General features: G+C 41.9%; 1 protein-coding gene across 4 annotated transcripts in view; it reads right to left on the reverse strand.

The window, feature by feature from the left end:
* Positions 1-14,313: 14,313 nt before the first annotated feature.
* Positions 14,314-26,304, reverse strand: part of rad50 (RAD50 homolog, double strand break repair protein) — a 73,117-nt gene continuing 61,126 nt past the window's right edge. For 3 of the 4 annotated variants that reach the window (XM_048235448.1, XM_048235461.1, XM_048235470.1), the window contains exons 23-26: positions 25,328-25,413; positions 16,936-17,078; positions 15,962-16,095; positions 15,364-15,634 (exon numbers count right to left, since the gene is read on the reverse strand). In XM_048235448.1, the coding sequence (XP_048091405.1) occupies positions 15,448-15,634; positions 15,962-16,095; positions 16,936-17,078; positions 25,328-25,413 (550 nt within the window). In that variant the 3' untranslated portion in view covers positions 15,364-15,447. Of the gene's footprint in view, positions 14,446-15,363; positions 15,635-15,961; positions 16,096-16,935; positions 17,079-25,327; positions 25,414-26,304 lie in introns of those variants that run through there. The other variant, XR_007192533.1, reaches the window with a different exon arrangement.

The raw sequence follows: 26,304 nt of genomic DNA on the forward strand, positions 1-26,304 counted from the left end.
GTAGGAATATCGACGTAAACCATACACAGTTTAATCTTTACACGTTTTGAATCAACTTAGGCATGCTAGCAAGCGTTTCTCATGAGAAATGGCTAACGTTAGAACTAAACTTCATTAAGAGAGCTCATGAAGACAACTGCTATTGGCAAATTTATACAGCCTAGTTTTAGACCCCAGGCCCACCACTTCCTCATAACGTCGATAACAAAAATATCAAAGGGCTTGAATACCTAGAATATTTGTTTTCTGCTCAGCATGGTCTGAGGCAGTGTTAACAAAGATCTTTGGTGTTAACTTCGCATAGCTGCTATCAGTTAGCTGCAAACTGTTAGCAGCTAGCGATATATCGCCACTTAGCAAGTTGAACTTAACATTACCCCAGTTGTTAATGAAACCAATGTACAGTTTTGCACAAATGCTGTTAGTTCAACCTATACTGTAAACATTTGACACATTAATACATACTGTAAACTTACCGGACAGAGCAAGTCACTGGTGAAGCTGTTACACTCCCATCCCAAAAGTCAGCCACACCGTAACACTGCCGACCGTTGGCTGTGGAATCCAGAATGCTCCCTCTGCAACTGTGCGCGTGTGCACTGCGTGAGTCCAGTTTACTCAGGTCTGAGTTGTGAAGCTTACTCGTGTATCTCAAGTTTTAGACCCCATTGTTGCAAGTTCGGCACATTACTAATGTTACTCTAGTAAGAACACTAGGTCAGCCTATAGTAAGTAAAGTATACTTGTGTTACTGCAGTAAGATGTAGTGTTATTTTTTACAGTGTATCGGGGAAAAAAGTATTAGATTGTCTGTCTACATAAGGAAATAAACCCTACTCATGGGTATTTTATATGTGAATATGGCGTACCTTATGCATAATTAAGGTTTTTGTGGCAAATACACCCATTTTTTTTAAATATTCTTGTGTAATTTGTTTTGCACTGAATAGCCATACCACTTTTAAATGATTACTTGTCTCTCATTTGAAAGCATCTGATGTTGTTAGACAACTGTACCCCATGATCAAAGCAGACAGGGCAGTGTAAGTGCGTAATCTAAAGAAGAGAAATCCCTCCAAATATGAACAAATGGCTAAAAGGGACAGAGATAAGGGTCACCAACGTAAGGGTCTTATGATATGAAAACAAAATATCATAAACGAAAATGATATGAAAACGAAATATCATAAACTTTGAAATAATTGGTCAATCACATTGATCAGAGTCACCTAAACTTTACAAACTATAAACAGAATAGGCAATCAGGAAACGATGTATGTGAGCTTACTTTTGGTGTAAATACATTCCTGCATTTTTCCAACTACAATTTTTTTATGTTTGCAGTTTTGCAGGCATTGCTTCTACCATTTACCAAAGTCAGTTTTGATTTTGTCATCCCCTCTCGTTGTTGATTGGCATGACATTTTTTTGTTTGACGGAAACTGACTAGACTAGACTGTTCCAGACTAGTATCTCCCTGAAAGGAGAAAGGTGGGCGTGGCCAGGCTAGTCTATAGCACCACCTAGTAAAATATGTTTGTTAACTGCATGATAGCATTACACAAGATAACTTCATTCTGAAAATGTATGGTTTACCATAATCCTAAACACTACACTTGGTGGTGAAGTTTAGGGTGATTTCCCAGAAGCATACATGCTTCTGATGTTCAAATTGGTTCTGGGCATGTTGTTGGGAGGTTGTTGCTTGGTATGAAGTATAGCAAAGGTATACCCTCTGCCAAATGGGGTCAGTCTGTTGAGCTCTTTCTAAGACTAATGTCAAATTTTTGCTGGACGGAATTGTTACCTTTACTTACAACACCCACTATGTGTGGGTATATCTGTTAACATTATGTGTTCACTAAACTCAAGGTCGTATGTCATGATGTCAACATGGGGGGGGACCAAATCTGTAGTGGGGCCTGGGGGATCCCCAAACAGAATTTCAACACAGAAGTTCACTGAAAAAAAAAAAGAAACAGCAAAGTAAATCCACCAGTGTGCGGTTATCCTTTCCCTTTTTTGAATATTGACGACTGCACCTCACCAGCACCTGGAAGGCTGTGCATAGGAACTTTATCTTTTTTAGAATTTCAATACAATTCCTGCCATGCAAAAATATTATTAAAAATCACAAACAAGTCATTAGTTAAGTCTGTCAATTAGGGTATGCCAAACTTTTGACGGACATAGGCATGGATGGATTATGAACCCCTGGGCACAGATGCTAAAAGGGGTCCGGGGGCATGCTCCCCCGGAAGATTTAAAAAAAAAAAAAAAGACCTTTTAAATGATGACTTCTGGTGAGTTTTGAGGAAATAAAAGAGAAGGGTGGAGAAGAAGCGACTTCACGCAGAGGCTTGGGCATCAGGGCCCCCTGAGCTCTTGGGCCCAGTAGGCCCATTCAGTAATCCATCCCTGGACATAGTAGTCTAGGTCAATTTTTAAAAGAAATTAACCCTGAAGGCAAATCATGTTAATTTTTGGCATACAACATTTTCAGGGGTTTTGAAGGGTGCTAAATTCAAATCTTCTGTATGCCAGGCTCAAAAATGTCCCATAATGCCTCAAAATGGAGAAATCCAATATGGCCGCCGCCACCAGGTCAAAATCGAATTAATCACTTATCTTTTAGACTGTACAAGGTAAAAACCTGAATGTAATGTGTTTTTATAGGTTTTCACACATAAGGAATTCAATGCCATGCTCAGATTTAAGATAAAGACTAGAGAAAATGCTTGAAATTAATGTACATGGTTAAAATTGTTGTATTTTTCATGAAAAAAGGACCATGAAACAGGTTGATGGCTTTCTGAAGAATTTACTTGAAACATGTATAGAAGTAAGGTTGATTACCATATTTTAACTATCTATTTATATTATTTATCTGTATTTTAACTATTTATTTAGTATTTGAAGAAAATGCTTGAAACTCTTAAGCTAAATGCCTATTTTAACTATCTATTTATATTATTTATCTGTATTTATCTATATTTTAACCATTTATTTAATAATGCATATTTACCTATTTATTTCGCAATTAGTCCATTCTATTCTATTCAATTCTTTAAACTTCTTGGTATGAAGAGGTAGGCTACACACTTAGAGGTAGGCGAGGATCACATTAGCCAGCGGCAAGCGGCAAACGTAACGCGACACTCAGACCATAATACATTTTATCTCGTTCCTAAGCAACACAAACGGTTTGTCAATTGAATACGCTCGCGTTGTGCTTTGAAAGTTGAACCAAGTTCAACGCCCAGCTTGTTCAAAGCTTGCGTTACGCCAGCGTTGCCACCGTTCCGCTGCCGAACCCTAGAGAACAATAGGAAACCTGCCGCTTGCCGATGGCTAATGTAATCCCTGCCTTAGGCTATCCTAATCATCCTCATCCTCCTCCTCTCGAGCAGTGTTCTGACAGGTGCTGCTGCAGCTGCATGACTCCATGCATAACATGCCACTTTTCCTGCAACTGCAGCGCAGGCTTAGACATCCCTTGAAACAACCACAGCAGGTGATCTCCTTACAAGCTTTTGGAATTGGTGGAAGAGATAGTAGCTGTGGCACTTGTCTTTTGAGAGTGTCGGTGGAGCCTGGGTCCATGTTCGGCCCACAGGCAACCACCCTGTTGCAGCAGGCGCGTTACAGCCGCCGCTGTGCAGAAGAGGTGTCAGGGTCTCTTGGTAGGCATGCCAGGGGTCTAGGCGCCCTAGGGCATTCACGCCTCAGCCAGCACCTACCTTGGGGCATCCGTCTTGGGGGCCGACTGATGTCAGGCAGCGGCTTCAGGCATCCCAGGGGTGGGGTAGCCGCGTGCTAGTGGCCGTGGCCCCTCCAGGTGCCCTTGTCGTTCCTGACAATCTCCGGGCCAGCCAGCCTCGCCTCTGAGCTCGATGCAGGAAGGCTTGGCTGGCCTTAGGAGCGGATCCATGGGTGCTCTCCACCATGACCCATGGGTACCACCTGCAGTTCAGGACCAGACCCCGTGGTTACCTTGGTGAGCAGTGCCATGCACGCTCAGACCTTATGTGCAGAGCTGTCCACCCTCCTGGACAAGAGGGCGATAAGGGAAGTCAGGTGTTCAGACCCCCAAGCGGGGTTCTTCTCCAGTTATTTTCTTGTACCCAAGCGCACAGGGGACCTTCGTCCTGTTTTAGACCTCAGGGGTCTCAACATGCACCTCCGGTCCCTGAGGTGCAGATTCATCACAGTTCCGAGAGTGCGGCAGGCCATCAATGCAGGGGACTGGTTTGCTACCATCAACCAGCAGGATGCTTAATTTCAGATACCCATCTGGCCAGGGCATTGGCGGTTCCTGAGGTTTGTGTTTGAGGGTCGGGTCTTCAAGTTCCAAGTCCTCCCATTTGGAATCTCTCTGGCCCCCCGAACCTTCACCAGGTGCATGGATGCAGTTCTTGCACCCATGAGGCAGTGGGGGCTCAGGATATTAAACTATCTAGATGACTGGCTCATCTGTGCAACCTCAGAAGTGCAATGCCAAATACACGTGGCCTTGCTGTTAAAGCACATTTAGGACTTGGGCTTGCGCCTCAATCCCAAGAAAAGCAGGCTCCAGCCTTCCCAGGTCACCACCTTCCTGGGCATGGTCTTGGACTCCAGGAGGGCATCCGTGACTCTCTCACCGGCGAGACAGCAGTGAGACAGCAGTCTTTCGCCACATGTCTCAGTCGCTTCACGTTGCACACCCAGGTGGAGTGGAAACTCTGCTTTCGCCTCTTAGGCCTTATGGTGCAGGTAGTCCCTCTTGCCCTCCTTCAGATGCGCCCAGTGAATGCGGACCGGTGATTCGTCGCCGGGTCGTATTTACAGACGCATCCCCAGTAGGCTGGGGCGCCGTTCTCGATGGTAAAGGCATCAATGGTCTCTGGACAGAACCTTGGCTATCCCAGCACATCAATGTCCTGGAGCTGAGCTGTCCTGGGCCGCTCTCCTTGCCCTCCCGCACTTTCTACCGTGGCTAAGAGGCCAACATGTGATGGTGAAGACTGACAGCACGGTGATTGCGGCCTACATCAACAGACAGGGGGGCTTGGGGTCTCCAGGTCTTTGCAGCCTGGCGACAGACCTGTGGCTCTGGGCTCATCCACTGTTCAGCTCTTTCAGAGCAGTTCATGTGCCGGGGGCCTTGAATGCTGCGGGCGACATCTTGTCAAGAGGGGGCCCACATCCCGGAGAGTGGAGGCTCTAGTTAGCTTCTTCCTATTCACAAAGGCTAACTGGCTAACGTGTTTTTAGTTTCTTATAATATATTAATTATTCAGTTAGCCTATACGTAATCCTCACATAACAATCTTCACATGCTATTACAGATGTATTACATGGTCCTAAACAAATTATGATATTATGTTATAGTTTACCTGTTACTGCTGAACATCATGTGAGGGGAATGACATAATTCACAAGCGCCTCCTCAGTGTAGAGGTAGAGGGTGTGGCCTCATTCTGGGTTACATATGGGTATTTGTGTGTGTAGTGGTAAGGGTAGGGGTGGGATGGGCAAACATGTCATCATAGCACACTGGACATCAAAACAATAGGCTCAGGTACAATATTTCATTAGTAGGCAAATCTAGTAGTAACAGATCGGCATTTAGCTTAAGAATTTCAAGCATTTTCTTCAAATACTAAATAAATAGTTAAAATATGGTAATCAACCTTGCTTCTAAACTTGTTTCAAGTAAATGATTTGCCTTTTCCAAACTCCTGCCTAGTCTATAGACACATACCCTGTGGTATGACTCCATTTGTCTCCAAAATGTATATTTTAAAATAAACTACAAACTAGAGTATCTTTGTTAACCTCTATATTACACAGAATGCAATAGCTCTTTGACTAATTACTTACACGTGAGTTGTTTTTATTATTATTAACTAAGGCTTAGACTCAGGTTTGGACCTATAGCCTAAAAAGATTTTATATTTTGATTTTATTATGTTGGCTGCTAATCAGTTTTGAAAGGGACAGAATAGGCTACTAAGACAGGCACCTCTTCTGTCCGACTCACCCATAGATATACAGTCTATGGGCTCACCTAACGTTACCCCATGCATTATAGCTTGGTTTCTGACAGAAATTACATTTTGTGGCAACATGTAGAAACACTACTACAGCCTTTATTTGGTGAATGGAGGTGCAAATTCCTTTCTTTGGTTATTGTCAAGGGGGCAGGCGAATTCCCGGAAGTAGAAGAATCGACGTAGGCTGGAGGGACCACCTCTCTGCTAACTCCCATAGAAGTCCATTCATTCTAGGATTTTTTTTAAATACCATAACTTCATATAACATATATCCTGTGCCGATATTGTAGCTTCTGTGTAATCCACATAAACACTACAAAGGCAAAACAGACTCCACTACCTCGTCCGTAACGTTGGTTACCCGTAAGAAGAATGGTTAGCTTGTTCGGTTGGAGGGAAGCTAGCTTTGACGTAATCTCTTTTCTACCGTGAGGGAGATAACCGTGTTTGAATAAGAAGCTCAGTCCACCTTACTGTCTATGACGGTAACTCATAAGCAAAACCTAGCATACACGTATGTTAAGGTAAAGCATTACACAGAGGCAACCTAATAATAATAAAAAAGTAAACCTATTTTTTTTTAAAAAGGCACTAATCATTTCAGAGGTTTTCGATGGATTGATCGTAGGTCGGAAAAGTGGAAAGAAGATTAGCTTCAAGGCTATAACTTTTTGTTTTGTTATAGCATGACTGTTTTTTTGAAGATGATCATGTATGGTAGCTTCAACATTAACACGACTTGGTGAGGATGATATTAATAATACATACATAAATAAATGTTTAACTTTGATGACTTTGAAGGCGAAGGAAGTGTGAGAAGAATTTCTGTGTATCTATCATATGAGTTACAAGATTCAGTTCGATGGCTAACGTCACAAAGTTAAGTGTGAGTCTGCGCAGTCCTCGGGGGACCAACTGAAAAATCGTTCTATTTGACTCAGTGCCCTCCCACTGAAAACGACGGAGTCTGTTCGTCCATTTCTTTTACTGTCTATGGTTATTGTCCGCGATTCACATTAACTGTAGGCTATCAACAGCAGTGCATTGTAAAAAATGTTTCCCAAATTGTCGGGAGCATTTGAGTCTTAAGTTTTTCCTGCATGGTTGCGCGATTGAGTGTGCATCTAAATGTAACATGCAAGATGCATCAACGATTTCTAAGAGGTCTATAAACAGCTTCATTTCTGACATACACTGTGTGCAGAATTATTAGGCAAGTTGTATTTTTGAGGATTATTTTTATTATTGGGCCACAATTGTGTTCTCAATTAACCCAAAAGACTCCTTAATATCAAAGTTTCATATTTTTGGAAGTTGATGTGTTTTTTTTAGATTTGGCCATTTTATGAGGATGTCTGTGTGTGCAGGTAAATATTACTGTGCAGAATTATTAGGCAACGTAATAAAAAACAAATATATACCCATCTTACTTGTTTATTTTCACCAGGTAAACTCAAAATTCAAAAACAAAAAAACAAAACAAATCAGTGACCAATATAGCCACCTTTCTTCACCATGACGCTCAAAAGCCTTCCATCCATAGATTCTGTCAGTGTCTTGATCTGTTTGCGATGGTGGTCCACTGTTCAGAGAGGTGTACTGTTTTCCCTCCCTGTAGATCTCACATTTCATGAAGGACCACAGGTTCTCAATGGGGTTCAGATCAGGTGAACAAGGGGGCCATGTCATTATTTTTTCTCCTTTTAGACCTTTTCTGGCCAGCCACGCTGTGGTGTATTTTGATGCGTGTGACGGAGCATTGTCCTGCATGAATATCATGTTTTTTCTTGAATGATGGTGACTTCTTGTACCACTGCTTGAAGAACGTGTCTTCCAGAAACTGGCAGTAGGTCTGGGAGTTGATCTTGACTCCATCATCAACCCGAAAAGGTCCCACAAGCTCATCTTTGATGATACCAGCCCATACCAGTACCCCACCTCCACCTTGCTGGCGTCTGAGTCGATAAGGAACTTGCTGCCCTTTACTGATCCAGCCTCGTGCCCATCCATCTGGCCCATCAAGACTCACTCTCATTTCATCAGACCAAAACACCTTGGAGAAATCAGTCTTCAGATATTTCTTGGCCCAATCTTGATGTTTTGTCTTGTGTCTTGTTCAAAGGTGGCCTTTTTTCGGCTTTCCTTACCTTGGCCAGGTCCCTGAGTATTGAGCACCTTGTGCTTCTCGGCACTCCAGACATGTTGCAGCTCTGAAATATGGCACAACTGGTGGCTAATGGCTTCCTGGCAGCTTCACGCTTTATCCTTCTCAATTCATGGGGAGTTATTTTGTGTCTTCTTTTTTCAACACGCTTCTTGCGCCCCTGTTGGCTATTTGCCATGAATCGCTTGATTGTGCGATGATCCCGCTTCAAAAGCTTGGCAATTTCCAAACTGCTGCACCCCTCTGAAAGACATCTGACAATTTTTGACTTTTCAGAGTCTGTCATCTCTTTTCTGACCCATTTTGCCAAAGGAAAGAAAGTTGCCTAATAATTAAGCACACCTTATATAGGGTGTTGATGTCATTAGGCCACACCCCTTCTCATTACAGAGATGCACACCACCTGATTTACTTAATTGGTAGTTGGCTTTCAAGCCTATACAGCTTGGAGTAGGACAACATGTATGAAAAGGATGTGGTCGAAATAGGGTACAACCGGGACGATAGAAACGGGGGACGAATGAAACATTCCGGTTTTCTCCGAGTGCAACGATGATAGACAGTCATCATTTGGACAAAACATAGAGAATATTAACCTCCGTTGCTCAGCCAAATGCCTTCCTGTTACGTCCTGGTATCACGGAGTTACAGGCGATAAACGATTTTTGATGGTCACAAGTTTACTTCATTAGCCGTTTATTTTTTTTGATTATTAAAGAGTTTTTTTCATTTAAAGTTTTGACTTCATGCTTATTCAGTAGAGCATTTAGTGCTTTCCCCAATCCCAGACGTTCACATTGCATGTTTGTTTTTAATGGATGCAAAACAGCTTATAATGCTAAATGTATATGGCGGGATGACTGAAACACCTGTTTCATTTGTCCCGACCAGGCAGTAAACCCTATTTATTCTAAGTCAATGCACACATATCTGTGTTTATACTATATTTTATGCAGATGAGACATGGAAAAGCAGTTTTAGAAAGATGCAAATATATTTGGGGCTATCAGGTAGGGGGTCGAGTTTTGCCATGTTAACCTATGGAGACTGACGGCCTGTGGGTCATGAAGGGCACTTATTTGGATGTGTAGTGGTTTTAACCACGTAAACACAGAGTGAAATAACATTTTGTACTATAGAAACATTATTTAATTCGAAACATGCATTATTCTAGCTATATTAATGGCATAGTGCATGCTATTTCCATAACCGCGAGATATGCGCTTCACCATGACGGCAATGAGTTGTTAACAAACATGAACCAAGACATATAGCCCAGCAGCAATCTATCTAAAATAACACATACTTGAAGTACCATTTATGATATTTTGTCAAATATTGAAATTGTGGGATGTTTACATAATTTAAGCTGTATGTTTCATTCGTCCCCCATGCTGGGACGAATGAAACAAAACGCGCGTTCGACTTCTCCTTAAATAACTCTTGAACGGTTTTGTTCAGAGCTGTAAATGAAACTGTATTTCACAGAGGATAGATGTAGGTTGCTAGTGACAAAATATTAACTTTCAGTGTTTTACGATGTCTTTGTAAATTACGTTTAATTAAGAAGTGTTTCATTCGTCCCGGTTCTCCCCTACTCATTTGCCTAATAATTCTGCACACAGTGTATAGTAGGGGGGTCTACAGTATGTGTCTAATTTGGGGGCTTGTGGGATTCGCTTGTTCATTTTTGGAGAGTATTACATCTTTGTTCTAGGGGTTCTTAAGAGTAAAAGAAAACATGTCTCCATTTTTTTGAAGGTTTTGAAGGACCCAAATCAAAGGTCAAATTCAGAAAAGGTCAAATTTGGTGTTTTGTCCATAAACCTCACATTGCTGGTATTATGGCATAGGGTTTGGTGCCAAAAAGCAAAGATATTCTACAAGGTAGTGTGCAAAAGTGGACCACATAAACAATACAACAGTATAAAACATTTTTAGGCTGATGATCTCTTTAACAAGAAATTGTGCCTAAAATGCTCAAAATTATCCGCTTAAAAAAATAATACTTCAATATTAATGCATGCCTATTAGTGTGCTTGAGTGTAGGCCTAGCCTGCTCTGCCAGTTCTTGTCTACACCCATTCAGTGCACAAAGTGCAGAGATGTCTGTTAATTCAAGTTTAATAGACTTTTACATAGCTAGTACCTGCTAAAGTCTGTAAGGTCTTCCGTAGCCTATGTAAGTGTGAAGAAAAGAAAGGGTAAAAGGATCAGATAGACAAACAGACAGGTGAGTGTGTGCGTGTGTGTGTAAGAGTGACAGTTGGCTGTTGATAGCTGGCAGTTATATAATTTAGAATATTGAATAATCTGAAGCACATAGTGGTCTGTTCTTCATGGTGATATTAGTGAGTGACCTTCTAGCCTTCTACATTTGAGCAAGCACATTTTCATAGTTCATGGTGGCACAGTCTAGTTAGGTTATATTCTGAGGTGTGTCTTTCTGTTAGGTGATGGCACACATATTCTTTACATCAAAAGAAACCGATTTTGGGCTATATATCCAGAGAGGACTGCACCATGGTGAATGACCCATCACTAGAGACATATGCCAAATTTCTTGTTTTTGTCCATGAGAGAGTATGGAGATGGTGATCACAGATCAGCCAATGATTACAACATTACAGTGCAGTTATTTATAACAGAACAAAGCAGTTTGGCACAGGAACTGCTACAAATCTACCTGTAACAGTGAGTATCTGGAGCATGCTAAGATTCACTACTAGAAATCATGTGAAGCAGGCAGGACTCAATGTCTTCAGAAAAGACGTGGTAGACCATCTTCTAAACCTGCAGCAACACCTGCAACTGCATCAAGTCCATCTAGAGGGACTTTGTACACTTGTTCAGCAGCAGCTGCTGCCAGCATAGATAAGTGCTTCTTCTGTCAGAAGCAGACAAAAGAGCGTCTTCATAAGGTGTCCTCTTTCAATGCAGGCAACCAACCAAGAGATATAAGTAATATTTTGAAGTCAATGACTTTTAACAGGTAGCCAGTGTAAAGATGCTAGGATGGGGGAAATATGTTCATATTTTGTGTGTGTGTGAGCAGCTGCATTTTGTATAAGCTGTAAGCTCTTTAGACAGGTATTATTACAGCCAGCGTATAGAGCATTGCAATAGTCTATCCTTGAGGTAACAAAAGCATGGATTAATTTCTCGGCATCTGGTAAGGATAAGGACTTCCTTATCTCTGAAATGTTCCTTAAATGGTAAAATGTTTTGGTGATTTGTTTAATGTGATTATTTAGTGCTAGGTCCTGGTCAATTATAACTCCTAGGTTTTTAACACTTGTGGATGAGGTCAGTGGAAGATCACTATATGTAGCCTGTGGTGTGGATAGGATATCCCTCATCTTTTTAGAACCTAAAACCATGACTTGACTGTTTTATCGGAGTTCAAAAGCAGGAAATGATTCGTCATCAATGTCTTTATATCTCTTATACATGTGTCAAGTTTGGCTAACAGGGTTAATTCATCAGGTTTTATGGAGAGGTATAGTTGTGTATCATCTGCATAAGAATAATAAAAACAACAGGGGCCTCAGTACTGAGCCTTGAGGCACTCCATATTTTACCATAGTCTGGGTAGATGGTTTATTATGGACAGTACAAATTGTTGACGGTTAGGAAGGTATGATCTAAACCAATCGAATGCTGAGTCTTTGATGCCTAAGTAGTATGTCATGGTCTATGGTGTCAAAGGCAGCGCTGAGGTCCAGGAGGACCAGTATTGATACAAGGCTAGGTTTTTTGAGGGATGGCTTAATAACAGACGTCTTAAACGATCGCTTTCACATGTCATTTGTAAGATGTTACAAAATGGCCTGATGCGGTCAAATTGTCTGTCCATAGTATAGTTTTACCGTTCTTTTTTCCAGTTATCAAGGTGCTCCTAAGTGTAGCCATTAATAATAACATATAATGTTTGGAATATTATGACATTTTTAGGGGTACACAGGCCTGTGTTTGAAAAATGTCAAGCGTGCACCCTGATTGTGAAATTACCCTTGTAACATTTATCTGTGTCATTAAATCAAGAAAAAAAACATTTATTTACAAAGAACATTTGGAATAATATTCTATTGGTGTAAAAAATGTTAACAGGAATACATAAATACACATATCTCAATATATTGTTAAAATAAAAATATTTCTAATAAATTAAAAGACCAAAACGAAATTGCACATTTTGTTTAACAAATGGCATTAAATATCAAGAAAGCCTAAGATGACAGTTGTTAATGTAGCTGGGCAAAACTTTTGGAGATTTTGTGACAGCCGTGATACAAATTCTGGACACACTGGCCTAAATCCTCCAGAAACCCGTTCAGCGTTTTCTCGTCAGCCTGATCCTTAAGCTTTGTACCATGACAAGTTGCCTGTGGAATAAAACATTAAGCCACACACCATTAGCATCTAATGGATAAGATAAATGCAAAGCTACTGAATTGATACACTACTCATGCACTTAACTGTCAATTAGAACAATATCTGCCCTGTATGAGCTCTCCATCACTGAACTTAATGGAAGTTAATAGCTGGGCAGTAACATTTTTGGGGATCCTGTGATTTCTCTAAGTATTAGTGTCTAATAGTAACTATTAGTCAGAAAAGGTAGGTCATGGGGATATCCGGTATCGGTATATACGGTAAGACCTGGTACAACACACAAAAAAAAAAAAGAGACATGAGGAAATCAACTCTTACTTTGTGATGTACACTGTAGGCATTCAAAGCCCGTGTCAAAACCCCCTGTGTGTGACTCAGGATCACCTTGGCTTTGCATAAAGTTGCAATCTGTGAAAGAAAAGAATTCATGTTCATTGACAAGCAAAAAATAAACACAACTTTTTAGCTTGAAGCGCAAAAAAGTGAACAAGCTGATTGAAAAGACTGGTTCTGTGTTTGGAAGTACTCTGGAGCCGCTAGAGTTGCTTGTTGAGAGAACAATATGGCACAAATTGCTCAGCAATATGAATACTTCCATTGCACATATTGACCAGAGAGTGGTGTTTTCAGCAGAAGGCTCCTTCAAGGATAGTGCTGACTACTGGCTATGAACCAAATTGCTCCAAGGGGATATTAAAGACTATACTATACTAAAAAAAAAACTGTTGTAATAAGGATGGCTAGAGTCAGCCATTCCTGGCTGCCCACTGCTATAACAATATATTACGATATATATATACAATGACTCCCCATATGCTGGGAGATAAGTTATCTTCTGAGACAATGCAATGGATATGTTAATAGTTGCAGCTGTAACACCATAATTTCCCTTTGGGGATGAATTAAGTATCTAATTATCTAAAGTGTCTCACCTTGCAGTGCCCCTCATGCTCATTCTGCTCTTTTAGCTCCATGACAAACACTGTATTCAGGTTTAACTGTAAAGCCAACAGAAAAGGAAGAAAGAGAAACACAAGACAAACATGAGATCTTTACTAAAGCAATATTACTACACAACCACTTCTGTGCCACAGGTGCCTACAGGAAATAAAGACAAAACTCACCGCTGTGTCATTCTTGCTCTCTGCCACCTCGTCATAGATCTGTTTCAACAGTATACACTCTGTCGTAGAGGCAGGAGCTCCACTGACAAAGGCAGCAAGCAGGCTGAGGAGCACGGCGGTTAGCATCTTAAGTTCTGGCTGTCAAGCTACAGTTGTGCTAAGTGTTTTGTATCCGGGTTTTGCTTTAGCTAAGTGCACAGCTGTCTACTTTCTGGCCTCCATCTGCCCTCTTTTTATATACTGATGAGGAGGAGAATTTTGCAGGTTCAGCCCTTACGTAGAGCATCCTCTTAGCTGTGAGAGCACTAAGGATCTTGATGGAGATGTGGTTTGATAATTGTACATCAAAGAGACAACACCAAGAAGTCTTTTTCTCTGAATACCGGATTAGAGTTATGAGAATGACCACACTTTTCCTTTTAAGTTTAAGTATTGGTTTTCACATTAAACTGTACAGACACTTATGTGCAATATGTGACTGGTGACCTACTGAAATCATGGCTAAATATATCCACGCTTACTTCTTGTAGTCCAAAATAGATGCAAAGTCTGTTTTAAGTAGATCTTCAAGGAAATTAACAAAATCACACAATCACAATCAAAGTTTTTGTTTTAATTCTGTTCATATTTTCCATGGCAAGGCCACTTCTTATTATGGTATAAGACACTTCCACAAATACTTCATTCAATAACATCGACAAGTGAATCATTAGTTTCACATTAAAGGAGAATTCCGGTGTGATATTGACCTAAAGTGTATTGAAACATGATACCGAGTGTGAACGTATGTCTCATAGCCCATCTCAACTTGTCCCCTGCACTCCAAAATCTGGCTAGTTAGCCGATGCTACCAACAACTTTTTCAGTAGTGGTGCTTGCATCGAGTATACCATGCAAATAAATCACTGTTTTACACCCATTTACGAGGGCTCAATGTATCTCCACACTTCATTGGTAGACTTCCTAGGGCCCTGACATTTAAAAGCGAGACATTGAGAACTTTGAAAAAGCACTGGTAGTTTACTTACAAGGCGATTTATACAGACAGTATCTTCCACGAAGTTTAACGTTTGCAGCCATCTTGAATTTAGTCACGATAAATTAGAACAGCAGTAAGAATGAACAGGTATGATAAGGGATCAGATTCCAAAAATAATTCGGTGGAAATGCATGGATTCCAGTTTCTTCCAGTAGCAGCAACTGGAATCCATGCATTTCCACTGAATTATTTTTGGAATCTGATCCCTTTATCATACCTGTTCATTCTTACTGGATGCTCGAATTTATCGTGGACTAAATTCAAGATGGCTGCAAACGCTAAACTTTGTTGAAGATACTGTCTGTATAAATCGCCTTTGTAAGTAAACTACCAGTGCTTTTTCAAAGTTCTCAATGTCTCGCTTTAAATGTCAGGGCCCTCGGAAGTCTACCAATGAAGTGTGGAGATACATTGAGCCCTCGTAAATGGGTGTAAAACAGTGATTTATTTGCATGGCTAGCCGATGCCGAAGCACCACTATTGAAAAGATGTTGGTAGCATCGGCTAACTAGCATCCAGATTTTTGGAGTGCAGGGGACAAGCCGAGATGGGCTATGAGACATACGTTCACACTCGGTATCATGTTTCGATACACTTTAGGTCAATATCACACCGGAATTCTCCTTTAAGTGCAAAAAGGAACATGAACTGCAGCTAAACGGCTAACTGCACAACCTCAGAGTCTTTTTAGTGCAGGTAAGTATTGACAGAGTTGATATCACACTTGGTGATCTCTGAGCACTGCTCAATATTTTTCTTTATTCTGTAGAAATACTGCATGTAATTTGAGCGACCCAGCAGCTCCACAAAGTCTTCATCATGAGTGATGATGAGCAGCTGGAAGTTGCGTTGCTTCTGTCGAATCTTTGTGATTCTGTTGTAAAGCAAAAACAGAATTATGAAAGGAACTGAACCCCAGACCAGTAACGGGCTTGTGAATAACATGAGTGAACCTCACAACCTAATTACGAAGTTGAGATAGTAAATAACTATTGTTATCTATCCATAGTTTTGATTTTACACATTGCTCTCCCTCCTGGATCCTTCCTCTAAAACATGAACAAGTTCTGTCTAGCTCGCTTAAAAAAAAAAAAGCACTGTGCAACTATTCCTTACATCCCTGAACTCAAAAGGTACACATTTATATTCCAAGACCTGAATGAAGGGGATTAGTGTTGATGTCAGGGTGTTCTATACTCACTCTATAAGTGCATGAGCAAGAGACTCAATGTTCTCACGGTCCAGGTTTGTGGTAGGCTCATCCAGGGCCAGGATGCCACAGTTGAGGCAGAAGGTTTCTGCCAGAGCCAGCCGGATAATGAGTGAAGCCAAGACCTGGGTGTGAAAGTAATTGTGGTGAATAATTACTTAATATTAATCTTAGACTGGCAAACTTCAGGAACAACTCAGGAATTAGGTTTATTCTGTTACAAGCAGAGAGGGTACAAAAAAAATGGTCTATGGTCTATGAGACCTCTCCCTCTCTTCAGTTATCCATCTTTCTAATCTTAGTCTTCATCTGACAAACATTGCAGTTTAGTTACTTTTGTATGGATTAAACAAAGGAAGAATTTTGGCGCCAAAACAAGCCCACTTGGCATCAGACACACCTACTCACACCCATTTCACACCTATCTGAATAGCATGAGGAGAGATATCTTATATATCAGAAATATCACTTATAGAATGTTCCAAACATTCTCACAATCAAATCATTACAATCCTTGTACTGAGACTATTACAATGATACCAAACATGAATATATTTACATTTCATGACACATAAAGGTAACATCCTTTGTCTTGTGGACCTGATAGCCCTTAGAACCAGTACATTAGCATTTCTTTGGGGGAGGGGAGGGTGTCTTTGTTTTAAACCAAGAAGGGCCACATGGCCAACTGAAACTAGTCTAGAAATTCAATTATTATTCATTTTAACCGTAAAATTATTGCTATCAGGTGTTTATGCATTGTATTTGTTACATTATTATATATTACAAGGGTCAGTGTCCTTTGAGCAACTTGGGGTTAAGTGCTTTGCTCAAGGGCACAACTACATGCTAGCCCATTAGCAAAATACAGTAATGTGAGGAAGTAACACCTATGCACTGTGTTGCCCAGATATCAAACCTGGTGTTAAGGTCAGTTGTTGCTTGCATACAGTTTCTTCAAGTACCTTCTGTCCAGCACTGCAGCGACCTCTCATGTCGAGCGCAGCATCCCCCTTAACCATCACCACACGGTATTTGTAGATCCTCCTCTTGTTCTTGGCAGACTCACTCTCATCCATGTCTGAGCGGATCTCCACATACTCAATATCTGCAAGAGTAGATGCTACGTTTCAGAAGTTGCTGAGATTGGCAAGACCAATCCAAAACAATTTAGCCTATTTTTTTTTTATAATGGTCTGCTAGTCTATGACATTTTGCTGTGCTGTGAGTGGGATCCAGAATCTACTACATTTCACATAATTACAAAATAAATCTTAAAGGTATACTATGCAGTTTTAGGTTTCCCCATAGAGTGACGAGCTAACAACAGAAAAGGGTGTGTAGTGTATACACTACACATTAGTACTTCAACTGAATTACTTCATAAGAATAGAGTGCTTTACAGAGTGGATCCTGTAAAACTCTGTAAAGCGCCATGAGATATGTGTAATGTTTTGGCACTCTATAAGTGAAATTAAATTAAATTAAAAAGAATATGCTGTATAATAAAGCTACTAGGCAGTAATTACACATTAATTAAAGCATCTATGTTACCCCCTCCCCCACCCAACATTCTAAATAATTTTTATACATCATATTGTTATGTAGCATAGCCATATTATACACCATCAATACATGACAACTTTTTTTCATGTAAAATATGTGTAGTGCTTCACATGATTCACAAATTTATCTTACTACTATGTCTCAATTCAAAATGTCTGATGGCCCTACCCCCTTGGTGCTTCCCTACCCTCTTGCCCTTGTGTATATCCTTAGGAGTATGTAGATGTTGCATAATGAGTCTTGAAATGTCCACAAGAACCCATAGAAATGGAATATCCATGTAATTTCATCCAATCTAAGTTGTGTAGACGTATAGTTCTTCTTATACACAATTGAATTTAAATAGCAAAGAGTTATGTTTGTGTAATTATTCCATATTTAGTGTAATCATTCCATATCAGAGACCATGACATAGAATCCAAATGCAATCATGAGACTTCAATCATTTGAGACCAAAATGATGCTTCTACACAAAGGGGTTCATATTCAGTAAGCCTTTGATTGTCAGTATGCATTTTGGGCAACCAAAAGTCCTATGGGGAGTTTCCATTAGGCATTTTACAAAACGCATGAGCATACCTTTGCAAACAATGGTCTAAAGTACTCATATTTTCATTCTATATTGATCTACTTTTACACACGTGGGGGGTATTCCATCAACCTTGCTAAAGGCCAAACCTGGCTTATTTCGATAAGTTTCGCTTAGGGCTGCACGATTATGGCCAAAATGATAATGACGAACTGATCTGACCTGACTTGACCCGAGTTTGCGTGTTAGCATGTGTGCCTATGGTGTATGCACTCATAATGATTCTCAACTTTTTACTGCATTGCCATGAACAAAGTAAAGGCAAAAAAGGTGTTTCTTTGTTGAACAAATTGAGATGCAATGTGAGCCTTGAATTGGATGCCATGCAGGAATTTGCTAGGATCTTAAAAACCGGATTATAAACATGCTTTGCCATAGAGAAACACACGATAGCGTTGGATTATAAACATGCTTTGCCACAAAAGCAGACAAAAACGTGGGGGGTAAGTCCAGCTATATGAAATTATTATTTTGCTGTCACTTCGTCTGTTTTATAATCCAGAAGGATGTACTTGGTATCAAATGATAGCTCTGTGTCTCCTCTTTCATCTGACAAGCGTGGCATATTTATCCGATCACGGGTCCACTAGTAATTCAAACGAGAGTTATGGGTGTGCGTTGGTTTGTGTACATGACGTTATTATTTTGCAGTCACTTCGTCTGTTTTTATAAGCCATAAGGATCGATGTACATGGTACCAATGGACAGCCCTGTGGCTCCTCTTTCATCTGATATGCTTGCCATATCTATACGATCACTGGTTCGCGAGTAATTCAAACGAGAGTAATGGGTGCGCAGGTGAACGCAGAGCAGTATAGACTATAAATATGATGCAATTTGATTTAATTTCATGATTTTTTTACATTTTCATACTTGATCGTGCAGACAAGTGTGTAGTCTCGTTGGAAAGCCCCACTTCTGCTCTGTCACGCAATAAAGGTTGCATCTCACTGCGATGAACAGTTATGGAGCAATGTAATATAGAAGAAAGGATGTGTTTTTTGACACACTTTGCGTCAATCCGGTTCTAAGGGTTAAGACCCTTTGCCAGCTTCACTCAAATAGCCTATGGCTAGTGCTGTGCCCTCTTGCAGTTTATAAATTGTCAGTAGTGGAAACTGTTGCCATTGCACTCTCTCCCTCTCGTGCACGCTCAAATGCGTTCCCAATTAAATGGAGTAGCATAACGTAGTTGGATCTGCTGCAATGGAGATACTATGTATCTCGATGTAACAAGCTGTTTTGACATTGACATTGTAAATGTTCTTTAGGAAGAGTGTAAAGCAGTTTGCAGTAGCCTAAAGTTAACCTAATTAAATGCTTGGCAGGCCGGATTAAAGTGTGGCGGGCCGGATCTATGATAAACTAATAAATGCTCGGCAGGTCGGATGAAAGTGCGTGGCGGGCCGCAGTTTGGACACCCCTGGTTTAGTCATTCGTTGATATGTAAAACACTGACGTGTAGGCTACATTTTCATTATTATTCACTCGTTTTGAGTAGGCTGTGTCTTGAAACGCATACATTGTAGGTTGCACATATGTGCTGTGCCACACATTTGATTTTTGATCGTTGTTTTTTTGTATAGTCTAACTAGCCTACTAATAGTTAACATAATGCTTCTAGTCCACAGTGCATCCAAACTGAGCAGTACATCAGGCTGAGCAGTGCAGGGAACAGCTGTCATTGGTAGGCTGCATGTATGGTCAGACAGGTTTAAGGAGCGCTTGATTTGTTTTGTAGCGGAGCATTCTATGGGTTGCCAGGTTTGTTCTATGGGTAGAGCACACATTTTTAATATCGCTCGATCACGCAAATTTGATCGTGGGAAGCCAAAATCGTGATCGTGATTTGATTATTTGAAAATTTGATTAATTGTGCAGCCCTAGTCTCACTAATTTTAGTGATAATTCCGTTCCATTAATAAGGTTTACGTGAATCCCAGCTTGGTAACTATGGGAATTTATGCCACAGAACTAACCTGCTCCGTGGCAGGTTAACTTTCAAGCTAAATTAAGCTGTGTTCAATCAGTCGGAAAACGAGTCCAAAAAGATGGTTCCGTCAACCTGTGCTTTCGTCACCTGTAGCCTACAACTTCAAAAATAGAAGTAGTTATATCTGATGCAAGCCAAAGGATGATTCTGTAGCCTGTAGGCCTATGGGCAATTCTATAATTGTGTTACATGTTCCAAATGTAAAACTCTTTGAACTGCATTCTGTTTCACGGTAATGTTTCATGGTTCTCGGGAGATTTGGTGGTCTGCCATTCTTGGAAGTTGCATGGCTGGTTTTCTCGGTAGGGACTTGCTACGTCTATGCTGTATAGCTGTGCTAGGTGAACGATTCATCTATAAAAGTTCGTTCACCATAAAATTGGCTTCGTAAAGGTGAAAATCTTGCATAATATACCTTTAAAATACAAAATCATTATTTATGTTACTGTTACCCAGAACCTGGGTAAAGGAACATGAGCCAGAGAATGGGCAGGCAGTTGCAAAACTCGCCATTCAGTACCAGAATGCTCGTCGGAGGGCTCAACCACGCACCCAAGTACCACCCAGGGACCCCAGAGACTACCAGGACAGTAAAGGTACTGTGGTTGGTAGTGGGACGGTAAGAGGGGACAGTTCTCGTAATGGGGGTCAATGCCCTCAATGGTTAGTCTGTTACCATTGCCACCAACCAGGGCATAAATCTGTTGTTTGTCCCATGAAGAAGTCTAAGTTGGATGGGTTCTGTTATGTGCCAAGGGAGGGGGATTGCCTTAATCCTGGGGGAAAAGGTACGGATATGAAATGTGACATTTTTGTGAATGGTCAAGCTGTTAGAGCATTAGTGGACACAGGAAGTTTGATGACTCTCATAAAGAAATGTTTGATTCCATCTGACAATATCAATTATAGTAGGAAAACTGTTGTGCAATGTGTTAATGGTGACAAGAAAGAGTACCCCACAATTGAAATAACTGTAACAGTGAACTATCAGATGTACTTGATGAATGCCGGGGTGGTAGAGGAACTACCGACAGATATGGTTTTGGGGAGGGACTTGCCAGTGCTCTCAGATCTTTTGGTGTCTACTAACAATGAGGATGCAGTAGAGGTACAGATTTCATGTCCAGTTCTCAACAAGGGCACAAACAAGGGCAGGTATTCAGCCGCTGCCAGACTTGTGTGATAGTCTGTGCCAGGGTAGGACAAAAGGCCCCAGAAAGACACGCCGACAGTGGCACTTAGAGAGGTATTTAGGTAGTCCTGAAGTTAAAACTGAGGGGTTGGGGCTTGATGTGGGGGAATGGGAGGTGCTGGAAAACATTGGCACCTTACAAAGTGCTGATGAGTCGCTGAAACCATTGTTTGGAAGGGTGGAGGAAAAGGGAGATGAATCTGAGGGACCAGATGGGGAAAGAGTCTTTGTGGAAAATGCCCGTTTATATATTGAGGGAGATCAAGTTAAACGGTAAATGGAACCTAATATGTACCGACCCCTAGTTCTACACCTTGCACACACCATTCCCTGGGCTGGGCACCTGGCCCGGCAAAAGACTTACCTCAGGTTGAGTACCAGATTTTATTGGCCCTCTATGTACAAAGATGTGCATGCATATTGTGCTTCATGTCCTGTGTGTCAGAAAACAGGTGCCGTGCGTAGAACTAACAGAGTGCCTCTGAATCCATTGCCGGTGATCACCACACCCTTCCGACGTATCGCAATGGACCCCAAAGGTCATTAGTGCACTGGTCCAACTATTCGAGATTTGGGTTCCCGGAAGAGGTGCTAACAGACCAAGGGACAAACTTCACGTCAAGGCTAATGTGCAAATTGAACCAACAGCTGGGCATTAAGGCCATTCGTACCAGTCCTTACCATCCACAGACGGATGGACTTGTGGAGGGGTTTAACCAAACCCTCAAAAACATGCTGAGGAAGTTTGCCTCTGACACCGGGAAGGACTGAGACAAATGGCTGCCCTTTCTCTTGTTCGCTTACAGGGAGGTACCCCAGGCCTCTACTGGGTTTTCCCCATTTGAGCTGGTCTATGGGTGGCAAGTTCAGGGGCCTTTGGACCTCCTAAAGAAGACCTGGGAAGGGCCACCATCAACGTCTCCAGAGGTGGGAATCATACAGTACGTCCTGCAAATGCGAGATCGCTTGGATAAGTATAGAGAAGAGGCTGCAGAGAACTTGCAGTAGGCGCAGAAGGCCCAGAAGTGTTGGTATGACCAGAATGCCAGACACCGTGAGTACCAACCAGGGCAGAAGATCTTGTTGCTGCTGCCTTCAAGTACCAGCAAGCTCCTGGCCAAGTGGCAGGGGCCGTATACCATAACCAGGAGAACGGGCCCAGTGACGTACGAAGTACACCATCCAGACAGGGGTAAGGCTACTCAGGTGTACCATGTAAACCTGATGAAGGAGTGGAAAGAGAGGGAGACGAGGGAGGCCAAAGTGATAATGGTGCAAAGGGTGGAAACCGATGAGGAGAATGGAGAAGCCTGGGAGCAGCAAAAGATAGTAAATCTGGAATCTGAAAAATGACCAGGAGCGTGAGATTGTGGGCGTCTTTAATGATGTGCCAGCCGTGTTCCAGCCCAGACCTGGCCGCAGAGGGGTGTTGGAGCATCAAATCCACCTCAAAGACTGTACCCCAGTTCGTCAGCGTCCGTACCGGGTGCCGGAGCGACTGGTGTCGGGACTGAAAGCCGAGATCAAGACCATGAGGGAACTGGGAGTCATTGAGCCGTCCACCAGTGAGTGGAGTAGTCCAATCGTGGTAGTCCCGAAGATGGACGGGTCCCTCAGGATATGTATGGACTTTAGGAAACTCAATGCGGTCTCAAGGTTCGACGCATATCCCATGTCACAAATAGATGACTTATTGGAGAGAATTGGTCGGGCCCGTTACATCACCACGCTGGACCTTTGTAAAGGTTACTGGCAGGTACCACTGGAAGAAAAGTCCAGGGAGTACACGGCCTTCAGAACACCGATGGGTCTCTTCCAGTTCACCGCCATGCCATTTGGCCTTCACGGAGCTCCAGCAACGGAAGCAATGGAAGGCTGCGACGACTGCTGTGCGGCATACCTGGATGATGTCATCTACAGCCGGACATGGTCTGCACATCTACAGCATCTCCGGAGGGTCCTTCACCGAATCCAAGAGGCAGGCCTAACCCTGAACGTCCAGAAATGTGACTGGGCCAAGCCTGAAACAAAGTACCTGGGATACCTGGTAGGCAACGGAGAAGTTCGACCACAAGTTGACAAGGTGGAGGCATTTAGCAACAGCGTGGGCGGGCCACGCCCCAGGAAGCAGGTTCGGTCCTTCCTGGGCCTCGTTGGGTGGTACCGACGTTTTATTCCCAATTTTTCCACCATTGCTGCCCCCCTGACTGACCTCACAAGCAAAGCAGCCAGAAATCCTGTTATCTGGACAGAGGAGTGCGAAAGAGCATTTTCCATCCTCAAAAGCTGTTTGTGCTCTTCTCCAGTACTCCGAAGTCCCGATTTCCAACAACGCTTCCTCGTGCAGGTGTATGCTTCGTCAGTTGGTGTTGGGGCAGTCCTGGCACAAGGGAAGCCAGGGGAAGAACAGCCAGTCCAGTATCTCAGCAGAAAGTTGCTCCCCAGGGAGCAAAGATATTCCACAATCGAGAAAGAGTGTTTGCCAATCAAATGGGCCCTGGACAGCCTGAGGTACTACCTGCTTGGAAGGGAGTTTGACCTGGATACCGACCATCGTGCCCTGACTTGGATCCAGACCATGAAGGATCATAATGCACGAGTGACAAGGTGGTATCTGGCGCTACAGCCCTACAGATTCACTATCCGACACAAGGCCGGAAGACATAACCTGATGGCGGATTATCTATCCAGATTGCCGATTCTCAGCAATCTAGGAGAGGAGGGAGGTAATGTGACAGAGGGCTCTGTCCCTGTTTACAACGGCACCTGTAGCTCACACACACATTTTGGCCGGCACACACGCTAACTAAGCTCTGTCCCAGTTCACAAACGGCACCTGTAGCACTCATTCATACCACAACGGCACCTGTAGCTCACACACGCATTTTGACCGGCACACACGCTAACTAGTCATGAAACAGTTTAACACCATAGCTTCCTAGCATAACAAACACAACATTTTTCATTTAGCATACTCACCATTATTGGAGCATTTGGGTGTCTATGTAATGTTTGCTGATCCCCGTGTCTGTGTTTCTCTCATACTCTCTTTTGTTTGTTTGAATAGTTCGCGGGCTGCCGTAGCAGAGGGGGAACGAAACCGAGGCAATGGTAGCTTGGGCTACTTCAGTAGCGTCTGGCCTGGGTAATGTTGCATGGGATTGGGTAGTGCTACCGTGGAAGGGGGTGTGATGTGAATTATAGTTATATTGTGTAAATGGTGGGCAGAGGTGCAATGATTCTGATATTTATGTGCAGTGTGATAAAGAATGTGTGATTTATCCTGTGCATTTATGAGATTGTAACCTGGGTAACATTGATTAATTATTGTTGTAAGTTAGAATGGCCCGGGGGGAGGGGCTTAGGGCCTAAAAGGGGAACACTGTTCATTCTAAGGAGAGAAGGAGAAAGGGGAACTAGGAGACAATTTACCTGTGATCTTTTTCGGGTAAAGTTTAGGGTAAACTGTGAGTTTTGACAGTAGTTTTTTTTCCCTTTGAAGTATTTTTTTTCCCCTTTGAGAATCGCTTTGTTTTGTTTTTGAAAACATTTTCTTTTCCAAACTTTTCCGTGCAACTTTTGCCTGTGACTGCTGGGTGCCGTACAATGAACAACCGTGCACGACAGTGCTATGTGTGGCGGAGTTAGTTTTTCTAGTGGAGGAGTTAAACCCACGGCCTGTTCTGTGACAGTTACATATGTTCATCATTATTTTATTTTTTTTAATGTGGGGTTAAGCTGTTGGGGAGTTGCATGGCACATTGTAGCAGAAATCAGATGAGTGATGAGTGCCAAGAAAGACTTGAAAAGAAAGTTTGATGTCTTTATAGAAGTTTCCTGGAATGAATTAATCATGCCATTAATTTGGGCATATCGGTAGAAACACATTGCACATTATGTGCCATACAAATGAGAGTTTGTGAATTTCCCCTTGGGGATCAATAAAGTATCTATCTATCTATCTATCTAGAGCACGATGTCCATCATCATGACGTGCATGTTTGTGTGCAGCAAAACCTTGTCCTCGGTAGGTGTTTCTCCACAGGTCCCGAATGATCTTGTTTATTTCCTCCATCTTCTTGCTATGGAACTTCATAATTGTCCTGTGGACCCAAAAATGCAAGTATGTAAAACACTTACACTGGCAACAGGCCTGGCAGCTAAAGTCACATCAGAAAGAAGTTTGAATCCCTCTAGCTGCAATGCCAGTTGTGAAAAGAAACTTAACCAAACCACATCATGAACCTGACACTTTTTATTTTGTCATGTCTACAATTTGTGCAATCAAAGCTGCTCCCTGCTGGTTCACAGCAACAAAACTATTCATGATATAAATTCTCTTTTTTTCAACACTCAAGGGAACTTGCACATGCTCATTAGGCTGAGCTGAGGCTTCATATTTTACTTACTGGGTTGTGGGTTGTGCACAATTCAAATTGCAATTCTGCTTCCTGTTTGCTACCTCAATTGAAATGAAAGTGAAATTCAAGAATTTAATTGGAATTTAAGAGCCAGTTTCAATTCAATTCTGGAATTTTCTGGAATTCTGGAAAGTCTGCTATGAATAACCCATCACAGAAAAACCTCCCCTCCCTGGACCAGCAATCTGGTGGACTTTCGTGGTCACTGTTGAGACCTAATGAGACTTAAAGGAAAATTTCGGTATTTAGCACTTTGAGTCCCTTTTCTGGTTTGTTTTGGATGAACTAGAGTGGTGGACACCGAAATTTTCTGACTCGTTTTGAATCGCCTTTTACTACTCAGAGTGGCTGCCAACAGGCATACTCAAACATGTCCTAAAACAACCCTTAACGTTCATTTTCAAAACTGTGCAACTCACGAGTGGTTAGTGGTGTTCGTTGATTATTAAAATCAAATATATCGGCGCAATGTATGATTTCCAGCCGTCTTATTTGCTATTGTGGAACAATTTTTTCAGACACCTCACAACCGCGTATAAACTTCCGCTCAATATTTGAACCTGAAGCATAGAC

The sequence above is a fragment of the Alosa alosa genome, chromosome 2 (assembly GCF_017589495.1).
Source record: "Alosa alosa isolate M-15738 ecotype Scorff River chromosome 2, AALO_Geno_1.1, whole genome shotgun sequence".
Classification (NCBI taxonomy): domain Eukaryota; kingdom Metazoa; phylum Chordata; class Actinopteri; order Clupeiformes; family Clupeidae; genus Alosa; species Alosa alosa.